The sequence below is a fragment of the Plectropomus leopardus genome, chromosome 19, assembly GCF_026936395.1.
Source record: "Plectropomus leopardus strain MGB_pleo_1.0 chromosome 19, ASM2693639v1, whole genome shotgun sequence".
NCBI lineage: Eukaryota > Metazoa > Chordata > Actinopteri > Perciformes > Serranidae > Plectropomus > Plectropomus leopardus.
In genome coordinates, this window is record NC_142194.1 from 3,231,991 (window position 1) to 3,244,320 (window position 12,330).

The 12,330-nt window shown below is 39.1% G+C and overlaps 1 protein-coding gene and 1 long non-coding RNA gene across 2 annotated transcripts; one reads left to right on the forward strand and one right to left on the reverse strand.

The window, feature by feature from the left end:
• On the reverse strand, positions 1-10,408 carry arf2b (ARF GTPase 2b). Its single transcript, XM_042507529.2, has 5 exons — positions 10,261-10,408; positions 7,017-7,174; positions 5,841-5,951; positions 3,465-3,589; positions 1-1,839 (listed from the first exon to the last, which is right to left on the reverse strand). The coding sequence occupies exons 2-5, from the start codon at positions 7,162-7,164 to the stop codon at positions 1,678-1,680; spliced, it is 546 nt and encodes a 181-aa protein (XP_042363463.1). The 5' UTR covers positions 7,165-7,174; positions 10,261-10,408; the 3' UTR covers positions 1-1,677.
• A 103-nt stretch (positions 10,409-10,511) lies between these two features.
• LOC148186277 (uncharacterized) lies at positions 10,512-12,120 on the forward strand. The gene is made up of 2 exons (XR_015774943.1): positions 10,512-10,605; positions 11,707-12,120. It is a non-coding gene; the product is annotated as an uncharacterized LOC148186277 (long non-coding RNA).
• The last annotated feature ends 210 nt before the right edge of the window (positions 12,121-12,330 follow it).

Consider the following 12,330-nt stretch of genomic DNA (forward strand, 5'->3'; position numbering starts at 1 on the left):
TTGGATCAAATCATGTTTATTAATGTGTTCAGGAAATCCCCACAGAAACAGTTTACAGGGGAACGTACGGATTTACAATCATTCTCGACACAAGTGCCAGCTTCACCCCCGCGGTTCCACACTGAGAACGCCCGCTGACTCTCGCGCACCCATTCCCCTCCAAACACGTCTACCACCAGGTCCTTCCAGCTCGCCGCCGAGCCGCTGACGGAGCAGTTGTTGTGTTTTCAGTCATGAAGTATGCAGTGCTATAATGTGTAGTAGCTTGTCAACGCCCAGACGCTCGCTTCCTGTTCTTTAAGTCTGGACCGTTCACAGTTAAAGAGCCTTCATATTTGGTGCCAATCCTTCATCCCAAAATGTTAGACAGCCGGATGCTTTCAGATTTCAAAGTAAAACTGATCAACCGTTGGTGAGAAAAACCTCTTCGGGCCCCTCGAGGACACACTACCTTCATATACAGGATTTGTCATACTGCTCAAATGCATTTGGTTCAGCAGTCAAAGTACAAATAGAAACGCTAAAACTAGTTACAGAAAAAAACAACACATGTAACATCTCTGAAAGGAATAACATGTGAAGCGTGTGAATGTATCAGGACACCTGTCTCGGCTGAAGTTTGTTGAAATGCCCTCGGATTTGACCTACGGAAAATAGGAACACTGTCGGAAAAAAAAATCCAATTCAATCCAGGGAATTAAATACCCCAAAAATATCGACCAGAATTGCATATACTCTCAGATCCTAATTTTTTTTTCTTTTTTTTTTAAATCTGTTGGCTTTGTGCTTCACGGTCTCTTCAAGCTTGGCGGGGGGAGAAAGGTAGTGTTCACTGGAGAACCATCGCTAAGAATAATCTGTTATATTCCAATATAATAATAATAAAACAAACAGCATGATTTTCAGATGACACCAGAATGATCGAGGATGGGCGTATTTTTTTCTGTTTTTTTTCCTGTTTTTTGATTCGCTTGACCTGATACAGGTTAAGATGCAATTTACTGAATCTCTTAACTGGTGGGTTTGAGGTTTCAAAATCAAAAAGAGGTTAAAATGAACATTTAGCATTCAGTCTACATTGGGTGAACATTTCTAGTTAACATAGATATTTACTACAGGGAGGAGGGGGGGGCTTGCACCCTTGCTCTTTCTTTGCCGTATGAAAACCATGCTTCCTCTGGAGAGAAAGGGTGAGGGAGGAGGGGCCGTGCAAGACTTGGAGTGGGGGTGGGGGGGTGAGGGGGGCAGAGGCTGAGTTTGGTGGATGGAGAAAGGGGCTTGAAAACCAGACTGCTGATTCCACAGGAGGTGTGTAAAAGGCACGCCAGGGTTACTCCCAATCCCAGCCAACATACACAGAGACGCCTTCACACCCACACACACACGCACACACGCACACACACACGCACACACACACTTGCAGAACACACAAGGTGTACGCACACGCACGCACGCACGCCCACACGCACACACAAGCAGCACAGGCTAGAGCCCCGTGAGTACTGAGGAGGGCAGAAAGCAGGAGGGAGGGAATGAAGGAAGTTCTTGAAAGAAAGAGCTCGGGGGTTGGAGGTCGGGTTAGATGGGAGCGAAGGGGGGCCTGGATCCGGTGCTGCCGCTGTGTTGTTGAAACAGAAAAAATAAACAACAAACAAAAATCAAAACTGGTGGAATGGATCATTTCTGGTTCTTCAGCTGGTTGGAGAGCCAGTCCAGGCCCTCGTACAAGCCGTCCCCGCTGGTGGCACAGGTGGCCTGGATGTACCAGCTGCGCTGGCGGAGGGCGTGCAGGCCCAACTTATCTGTGATCTCTGCGGCGTTCATAGCGTTGGGGAGATCCTGGAGGAGAAGAGGAGACGGGCTGTCACGACGAAGGTTACAAACGCAGATAACCCGAATACTTTCAGGGTTCACACACACTTTTACAGATACATTTCTACTTTTGCATCATATTTTACCCAGTTTTGATTTTTAAATGAGCCTACACAGCTAAACAAATAATCGTGGACTTCACGGGCATTTACAGACAGATTAACTTGTCGCACTAATAACTGGCGGCCTCGGTGATGATGCAATGCTGGTCCGGTCTGTGTATCCACTGATACTGGTGACATTTCAACCATTATACTGGGACCACAATTCCCATCATGTACAAGGAAGATTTATTGTTTGAAATTTGTCTTAAAATTCGGCTACATCTTCTGGATTCAAAGGAGGACATGTTTGGGGACTTTTATGAACATATTTTAAAGAATAGCCAAAACAATGTATATTCAAAACTTTTCCAAACCATGCTGTTATTTCCAGGCCTGGAAAACACTTTCTAATTTCATAATTTTCCAGTAATTTCATGACATGTTCAGTTGTTAACTTTCTTCACATTTGCTGAAACTGCAGCACAAAATAAAATTATCTGTAAAATAAATGAATCAAACCTCCTCCCGCACTGACTCTACTGCCTCGCAGCATTTCTAATGACCTCACTGAGTGTGAGCAAAAACAACCAATCAGAGCAGGAGTCTCTAACGCAGCTGTCAATCATCGCTCATCAGTGTCAAACTGTGGCAGCGTCTTGATTAATGTCTGATCGGCGCTGCTCAGTTTGACGGTTGACGCAGCGGTCGATCACGTCAGTCACTAACTGCGCTCAGAGACTCCTCGGCTCGGATCGATCGTTTTCAGTCCGCTGCTTTCTGGCCAATACCATCAGGGACAGAAAAAGAAGAGAGGACGTGATTTTTACATGGACAATCTGTTTCAAGTGCTTCTTTCTGAATGAAGTAAAAGTTTGAAGAAATAAAGCACAAAGAAGTTAGCAGCCGTAGCTTTACAGTTTTTTATGCAGCTGTCAATGTTAAGATTTTTGACTATTTTGCTTTCATAATGCCTGTTCGGTGGCGAAGTGCAAGCAAATCTAGAAGTTAAGGATAGTTGAACTTTAAAACACGTAAAATGAAATATAAATACTGCATTGAGCCGCACTTTGCAATCATTCCCAACAATCCCAGCGCGTGCGGCCGCTCAGAGGAAAAGCACAATGCCTTTTTTCAGAGTAATTCGCCTTTTTTGTGCAGCCGCTCCGAGCGCTTCCAGCAGCGACCTTTTTAGAAACGTGCTGGTGATGGCACACTGGATGTTGCTGGTGATTGTTGTGGTTTTCTCAGCACGTACGCTGGAGGCTTGTTGTTAACTGTGTAGTCATCCCTTAATGTAGCGTTACATTAGCTATCTAGCTAACAAATGTCAAGATACTGTCGTCATAGAAACAAAACACACACAGCGCTTCATGAAAAGTGCGCTCCAGCGCCCCGCCAACGCTTTTCTGCTGCACAAAACCACGATGTGACACACACTCTGCGTGTCTGTTTTAGTTCAGATTTGCATACTTTAATTACACAGTGCCTCATCTGCAAATCTCAGTTTCAATTTCCGTTAGACTCTTTATTAAAGAAACGTGAGCTCACCTGTTTATTTGCAAAAACGAGCAGCACGGCGTCTCTAAGTTCGTCTTCAGCGAGCATTCTGGACAGCTCCTCCCTCGCCTCGTTCACTCTCTCTCTGTCGTTGCTGTCCACCACAAAGATAAGCCCTGCGCACAAAAACACAGTTCGCATTAATTCAGAAATATGCATTTACTAGGATTATTGTACGAAACACATAAATGTAGCATTATAATCATTTCACTTCTGTCTCAAACACATTTTCCTCCTGCAGATCAGGAGCTGTGACTTTGTCCCGTGATAATTCAGTCTGAACACACTGCTCTCGCTGCTTATTACGTCTCTTTGACCCAAAAATCTTCATGCACTGAATTGGATGAGAGCAACCCCAAACAGTGTGTTTCTAATGTGGTGATTATCTCAATAACCCCCCAAAATCTAAGTATAACATTACTGATGAAGTGGATATAAATAAATGATCTGCTCACAGGCAGCTCGGCTGTGTTGCAGTCGAGTTTTGAAAACAGCCAATTTAAAAAATAAATGTGTCACTCTGTAACTGCAGGTCTGTCGAGTGTGAACATTTCATCAAACCAAAAGATGACAAAACACTTGAATCATGCAGTCTGACAACCTGAGACCGTTAATTATGTAAAAGCATCATTTTGAAGAAGCAGACACTTTTACAGAGAGACCAGAAAAACATGCTGCAGTTTTCTACCTTTTAGGATTCTGTGTTATTTGAAAAAGGTGAAGCAGGAGAGGATCCGGTCTATCTGGTGTCTGAACTTCCTGTTACATGAGCCAGTGTGTTTGGTAAATGTTTCATCACCCCTGCAGCTTACTTAACATGTAAACAAGTTATTATTAGGACCAAGTTGTCGACATAAACAACACCAGTCTGTCAAGGAGTTTTTTTGGGTCGATGCACCAGCATCTGTACGCAGTAGTTAAAATACAGACCCCCTGCTGTGAGCCAAATATCACCAAAACAAAAGTATCAGTACTCACTGAAGGCATAATATCAAATCTTTTGTCATGTTTGTTTATTCATTAATATAATTTATTTGATAGGATCAATGAGATTTAACAGTACAACTTCTGCCGATTACAGAAAAGCTGTATGTAAGTAAACAACCAACTCGCAAACTCTGAAGCTCCTACAAGTCTTAAAAAGACGTTTGTTAACAAGTGCTGAAAAGAAACTACAGATCGTGCTGCACTGCGTCAAACACGGCTTCACAAACTCGTAGTGCTGGCGACGCAGCCGCAGTGTAGTTCGTTTCAGCCGAACATTAACTCTTTACTTCTGAATAATACATTTATGCTCTAAAACTCCTGAAAACACCTTTTATTTATTTATTAAGATTATCTTGCTAAACAAAATGTGCAAGTGCCATAAACGATCCGATCCTTTGCTTTACGTTTACTTTCACGTGTTTTTATTGGTGAAGGTTTCCTTCTGCAGTAGCTCAGTTACGATACTGGAATTCCTAACTTCGATACAACACCTCGAAAAATAGTGATAATGGATACGACGAAGCATTATTGACATAAGGTCTTAAGTTTTTCTCAATAAATGGATATAATAAGGGTATGAGAAGAAAACAATGCCTTTTCTTTTCTTCGTTAGTTACATTAAAGCAGAACGACCGCACAAAATATCAATAATAAGAGAGAGTAAAATAGCACAGCTGATGAGGTTTAAACCATTTCAGATATTTGAGATGAGCTCATGAATCTCTATTTTTGACAACACTGGCCTGAAGTAGAGAGAGTATTTCACAATAAAACTTAGGGAGACGTCAGAAAAAAAAAACTTTCCCCACTTTTTAATCCCTTTTAATCATCTTGCTTCACCCTCAAAGATTCCTTTCGAGAGCCCTCAAGTGATCCCAGATCCATAACCTGTGATATTTTCCAGCCAGCGGGTCGACGGTCCTGCGTATATGTGCTGGAACAAGCATCGGTATCTTAATGTTCTTTACATGGTCAACGATTCCGCCTCTACCCATCATAACCAAAGGGATTCACAAGGTCAGTTTCACACATGAACGCTCGGTGTGTGCACTGTGATGTTTTACTGCGCCTGGTGTAGCTAAAGCGGGACACAACGTGGTCTGAGTTATAATCACCACGACATAAAACTATAAAAAATACCAGTTCAGCTCAGAGTTCACCTGCGGTTGCATCATAGTAGGAAATATGAGGGAGTGTCTGTACGTATTCTGATGAGTTCAATTTCAGGAAATAGTAGGAGTCACACAATACGCCCTCTGAGAGTTGAACAATGGTGTGAGTCATAAGTTGCCGAGTGTTTAAGATCATCTTTTCTGCACCGATGAGGCGTCTAAAGGCAGCAACGGTCAGCGCTGCATGCCAACAGAAAGGCCTCCTCACCTTGAGTGTTTTGGAAGTAGTGGCGCCACAGCGGCCTGATTTTGTCCTGACCGCCCACATCCCACACTGTGAAGCTGATGTTCTTGTATTCTACAGTTTCAACGTTAAAACCTGGACAGGAGAGGAGAAACACGGATGAGTCACCAACCGGCAGAAGAGCAGTCCAATTCACGTTCTGAATGCTGACAGGCGTTAAAAAAACTCAATATCTAACAGTCAATACGGTTTTGAACATACATATTTAATTGAATTAAAGTTCCTTAAGATCTGTACTTCATGCTGAGTGTTTAAGAAAAGCGGTACACAAAAGGGCTGGGTATCAAACTTCAATATTTTTTACATGTAACACAAGTATAAAAGTATAAAAACTACTGAACAAGTACTGGAAGCTGGCATCCAGTCTCTGGTCAGATTCCTAATCCTCTGTCCTTATTTATTTATTTTTTATCAGACAGGTTCTGATTTTTGTTGTGTTTAGACAATATTTCTAAGCTTTTTTGTTAAATTAAAAACAGGTTTTAGAGAAAACATATTTGCATTTTTTAAAAGTAAGGTATTGCAAATTTTGAAGAGATCTAAGTCAAAAATTTGGATTATAGGGTTTTCATTAGTAGGGTTGAGGAAAAGATAAAGAAATATATATTAACACAGAATAGTATCTTGATGTTTTTATGTGTCAATATTGTATTGATTCTTGAACATCAAGTATCAGTTTTTTTGTTATGTAAATTATTAAGATGCAAATAAAACTTCTGGTAGCTTTCAGTAAAACATTTACTTTTTAAGTCAACTAGAAACATTTTGCTGCAGTAAAAATATTCAAATGAGATAAAAAAAAACTACAACCTTTATTTTATTAATTAAAACAGACAAAGTTTTGCTTTGGGGACATAATTTGCAGTTTAGAAAAGGAAATATATCCCAATATATGTTATCACAATTCTTAGCATTTTAAAACACGTTTAAAGTTACAATAATATTGTAACATGACTCGAGCGTTGTTATAATATTGTATCATGGCGCCTCTGGTGATTCACAACCCTTAATATTAGCATCAAAAACATTCAGAAAATATCCAGTACTATGAACAACAAGGTGTAAAATTAATAAAACACTTTATAAATAAAGTACAGACTATGAAGTAAGTACACTGGAATAATGAAAAGATATCCATACCAATGGTGGGAATGGTGGTGACTATCTCTCCGAGCTTCAGTTTATATAGGATGGTTGTTTTTCCAGCAGCGTCGAGTCCAACCATAAGAATCCTCATCTCTTTTTTGCCAAAAAGGCCTTTGAATAAGGTTGCAAATACATTCCCCATGATGGCGAAGCTGTAAAAAAAACCAACAAAACAAAACAGGAAACAAGATGATGAGGGTAACGTCAATGAACAAAAGGAGGAAACAACACTGTACCATCAAGATCACAATCAGTGAGACACTTATACTGTCTATTATTTTCTTATTTGTTTCAAAATTCACAAAGACACAAATAAATGAACAAAAGAGGTTTACAGTAGAAGAATGTAACCAGGTACAATTATGTACAAATTTGAGGCTACTTGTACTTCAGTATTTCAATTTTATGAAACTTTGTATTCAAATTCCATGACATTTTGGGGAGAATTATTTATTAATATTTTTACTATTAAATATTTCCAGAGTATTTAAAGTTTTGTATTTGTTGCTTGTGTTCAGCCAACATGTAACATTTGAGGACTTCTTTCAAGCTTTTTTAAATATAAATGTGCTTTACTTTCATTAATTTATTTTACAAAGTTATGATTTTGGTACCAGAACTACTTTACTCAAATACTGTACTTAAGTATAAATCTGAGTATTTCTATTTAATGCAACTTTACAGCATACATACTTCTAGTATGCTGAATTTCAGAGGTAAATACTGAAACATTTACTCCACTACGTTTATTTGATTTCATTGTAATTTTATGACTTGTTACAGATTCTGATTATTAAGACAAACACGGTTGGAAATGTAATTTTATTGTCCATCTGCCACTATGGTTGGCGGACTCCAAAATCTACCAGGCATTCAACAGATTACTATTGTTTTTTGGGCTGATGAGTAAAGCAAATTTGGCAGCCACTTTGGTATTTTATCAGCATTTGGCTGGTGCTACTTTACAACCCTGAGTATAAAATATAACTCAACTAATAAATGATGAATGTTTATTATAGATCAAACTGCCCAGCAGTATACTGGGTATTTACACTTTGCACCATCTTCTAACTTTTAGTTATTTACTTGTTATGTTTTCTGCGCTGTTTTAATCCTGCTCTGTGAAGCAGAACTGTGGGTTTGTATCAATGTGCTATATATAAACTTTGATTTGATTAAAATTACTACATTTTTGTCATAGCATAGTTAAAACAGAAATTTCAAATTTTGATTCTTTTTCTTTTTAATTTAATTCTTTTAACACATTGTCAGCCTTTAGGCATTGGTCTTTTAAGTCTCTAAATTGTACATTTATTATTTAAAATGTTTAAATAAACCTTCGGACGAACCAGATCCTTAAAAAAATTAAAAATCCAAAATTAAATTTTTAACTTTAAACATCAAAGTAGACTTCCTAACTCAGACGAAGAACAAATAATAAACATAATAAATAAACAGAAATAAATAAATAAATTCTGTGCTCTACACTAACCATGATTCCAGACTTTTCTTTAAATCCAGGAATTCATTTCTAACATTTAACTGTATAAAATCAAAGTTAAGTTTCTAAATCTAATTACGTCCAACTCCAAAATTGATGGTTCCATTGGCTCCAATACCTACTTTTGATGTGAATATAAAAATGTATAGCCTGTATATTTCTAGCTCTGGGAAAGGTCAGGATAAAAAAAAAAAAAACAAATAAACAAACAAAAAAGCTCATTCCAGCCACCCCTCCTCCGATCAATTACCATCACCTTAATATTTTTTCTTTTACTTGATTAAAATGTCTGAATATATATATCTCCCCCAATTGCACATTGGTAACTGTTGTGTTGTTACTTTGATTATAACATGTGTATCATAGCCAGAAATTGTAAAAACATAAATTGTTGTTGGTTTTTTCAGATTTTTAATTCTAAGCAAATCACGTGCAATGGCGGCTTTCGTCTCGAGAGTGAATTAATCTCATATTTTTCACTTAAAAGTTTACATGTCATGCAAATCATGTACAAAATGAAACAAACATAAATAAATAAATACTGAACTTATGCATTACAACATCCTAAATTCTAGTCTTATTTTCAACTCCTGGATTTCTATTAACTTTCTACATAATGTTTCTTTCGTTTGATCGTAGCTTTGGCTCCAGTTTTCCACTTTTCCTGTCACATTCAAGCCATCCTCTAAGCAACGAGCAGTCTCTCAGTAATTTTGCTTTGATTTGGATCAAATGTGTGTGAAATTTATCTTCCACCGTTGCAGGTGTGTCGTCGCGTATGAAATGCGGATTTTGTTAACCACAAAGAGGACACGACGACAGTAACATACCGGGATGTTTACTTAAGCTAATGGTTAAACATGGAGGTTACTGTTTGAAGGCTATACGTTACCAGCCAGCTCAAACCGTCAACATCACCATTATCTAACGTTTCGCCGCATTAATTTCACAGAGTAATGGTGATTTCTTACATTTGCCTGACTTATGTGGGAATCTCACAAATTCAAACTTAAAACAAAATCGGAGGCAGCTGCGGATAAAGTGGAGGGCTAGCCGATCAGCAGATAAGAAAGGCCTGTTCCAGCTGGCAAACTCTCCGTGAGCAGGACACTGTTCCTGTGTGTGTGAGCCGTCACAAGACGCTAGCTGCTAACAACACCTCGACCTTTGAAAGAGGCCCAAAATCCGGCTACGCTCGTGACCGCGCCGTTAAAATGTTATAAAAAAAGGGGGATCATTTAATTATTTTGGATACGTTAACGGCGGACGACAGGTTGCAGCGGCTGATTATTAAACCGGGAGCAGATTACCGTTAGCCTCACTAAGGGCGGATGCTTCAGCTTGTTAGCATGCTAGTTTGCATTAGCCTCCTGCTAACGGCTGCGATACAACTTCTTGGCCGTTAACGGTCCGGAGAGCACCGGCGTTCACGACACACGGCGACACGTTATGGACACACGTAACGTCGACGTGTGGTGACATTTTGTCGGCGAAATTTGAGCCGAGTGTCCGGTGAAACGGACGGTGACAGCTCTTTGATGTGTCCGTTTAACGGTACGGGAGCCGCTTCAGCGGTCTGTTAGCCGCCGTTAGCTAAATGCCGCGTCACAGTAACGAGAGAACACCGTGACGTCAGGTTTAACGGCGAAAAACGCGAGCCGTTCGCACCGAGCAGCGGTCGGTTAACGCGAAATGACATTTTAAAGCGAAAAACAGCGCGTTTGTGGCGGGTATTACCTTTAGAAAGACAGCTTCTCGATCTTTCCGTTATCTTTCACTGTCACTCCAAAATGGCGTCTTGCGCAACCAGGGAGACACCGGCGTACGGGGCCCGCCCACTATCTGAAAGGCTCCAATCACAGCGCAGCTGGTGGGACTAATATCCCGCCCCCTGCTGTCAATCATTCCACATGTCACATGTTTTGACCAATCAGAGCCGCCGCTGTGTCCTGTGTGCACAGTGCACAAAATGTCGAGGAAGTCGCACATAAGTTTATTCAAGTTTCAGACACGAAAAGAGTGACCGGACTGCGGGCGGTGTTTTATTCAGTGCTGGAAGAAATATGAACATGTTTTCTTTAAGTAAGAGTACTAATACACTGTGAAAATACTCTACTACAAGTAAAAATCTTGCACTTAAAACCTCACTTAAGTACGACGGAGGATTATGGCTATGTTAAGAAAATTAGGTTTCGATAATAAAGACATAAGATTACGGAAATAAAGCCGTAATATCGAGAATGAGTCGTCATACTATCAAAAGCGTTGTAATATTACGAGAATACAGCCATAGCTGTATGAGAAGAGTCGTAACATTACGAGAATAAAGTCGGTGTTTTACAAGGAAAAAAAGTCGTATGTTTATGAGAATAAAGCCGCTTTTCTACGAGAAATGGGACGGTGTATTACGGAAACAAACACTGTAAAACAGGCGAATTATGACTTTACGAATTACAAATGTATTCTCATAAAATTGTTACATTTTTTCTCGTAAAACTATGACTTTATTCTGGTAATATTATGACTTTTTATTCTTGAAGTCTCCAAAAAAAATCCTCAACTCCGTCGTACTTGAGTAAAAGTAGCCTATGTATCTGCAAATTTGAGTTAATCCATCCAGTTAGATGTGAAAATACGCTGGCTCTATAACGACTAAATTAACATTTACTTAAATTGAGTTTTGGGGCTGTTTCTAGTTAAAGAAAAAGGATGGCTGACAAAAAGGTTTATCATTGTAGGGATCCTTTCCACATTGGTGTCAGACTCCTTGAATAATAATCTGAGCCTGTCAGTGGCAAAACTGACATGCCGGCTCTATAAACGCTAAAATTACAGTTTATTTAAATGTAGTCTGGTGATATAGTGATGGGAATTTTAAGGCTGTTAAACAAAAAGGATCTTATTCTTTAATAAAATAGGTCTATCTTTGTAGGGATCCTTTCCAATGATGTTTCACTTATAATAACAATGTGAGCCTGTCAGTGGCAAAAACAAACACTTTTCGTGGACAGAGTGGTTACATTGCAGCCTTATTTTTTTACTGCTTGCTCTCAATACTGAACCAATTTAAAAGGTTGTCACAAAAACACAAAAATAGGGTCTAGGTTGAAAAACATGAATGTCACTCTTTAAATAGCCTACAGTACTTAAGTGAATGTACCTATTTACATTTCACCATTGCAGGCCGTCAGGTTCTTCCACCTCAAACTGGGAAATCAAACTGGGAAAAGCATTCCTTCATGGAGCTGGCTTTGTGCGGGGACGCACTGACATGCTGAAACAGGAAAGAGACAATCACAAACTGTTGCCACACTGATGGAGGCTCACTGTTGTCTATTGTATTAGTTAACTGAGGAGTGTCGCCTGAGTCATGAAACAGCAGAACACCTCTAACCACATATCTCTGGCCTTACACTGTAAAACAATCAGAAACATTTTACCAAAAAGGAATTACATTTTCATCTAAGAAATCCAGCAGACTGTAATCCAAACACTGTACGTCACAAATTAAATGTACTTTTACTACTGAATATTGCACTTTTAACTGCACTAAATTTGTCTGACCGCTACAAACATACAAAATAAAATAAAATAAAATACCTATCAGGATACAAAGGAGTTAAAATAAGCACAACCCTAAACATCACATTAACGCAGCAGTAATATTAATAGTTTATTTCAGCCAAACCAAATTTGGCGATTGTTGGAACAATGGATAGATGAACCAAAAATTTTTTTTGTTTTATTTTGTTTCTGTCGACTTTAAATGAAATGTGTTTTACAATGATAAAAATACGCTTTATTTAA

Excerpts from the sequence above, each read along its gene's own strand:
- arf2b (XM_042507529.2), bottom strand. The coding sequence starts at position 7,164 with ATGGGGAATGTATTTGCAACCTTATTCAAAGGCCTTTTTGGCAAAAAA. Across the intron at positions 5,952-7,016 it reads CACCACCATTCCCACCATTG|GTTTTAACGTTGAAACTGTA; the intron begins GTATGGATATCT and ends TCTCCTGTCCAG. Across the intron at positions 3,590-5,840 it reads CTACTTCCAAAACACTCAAG|GGCTTATCTTTGTGGTGGAC; the intron begins GTGAGGAGGCCT and ends TTTTGTGCGCAG.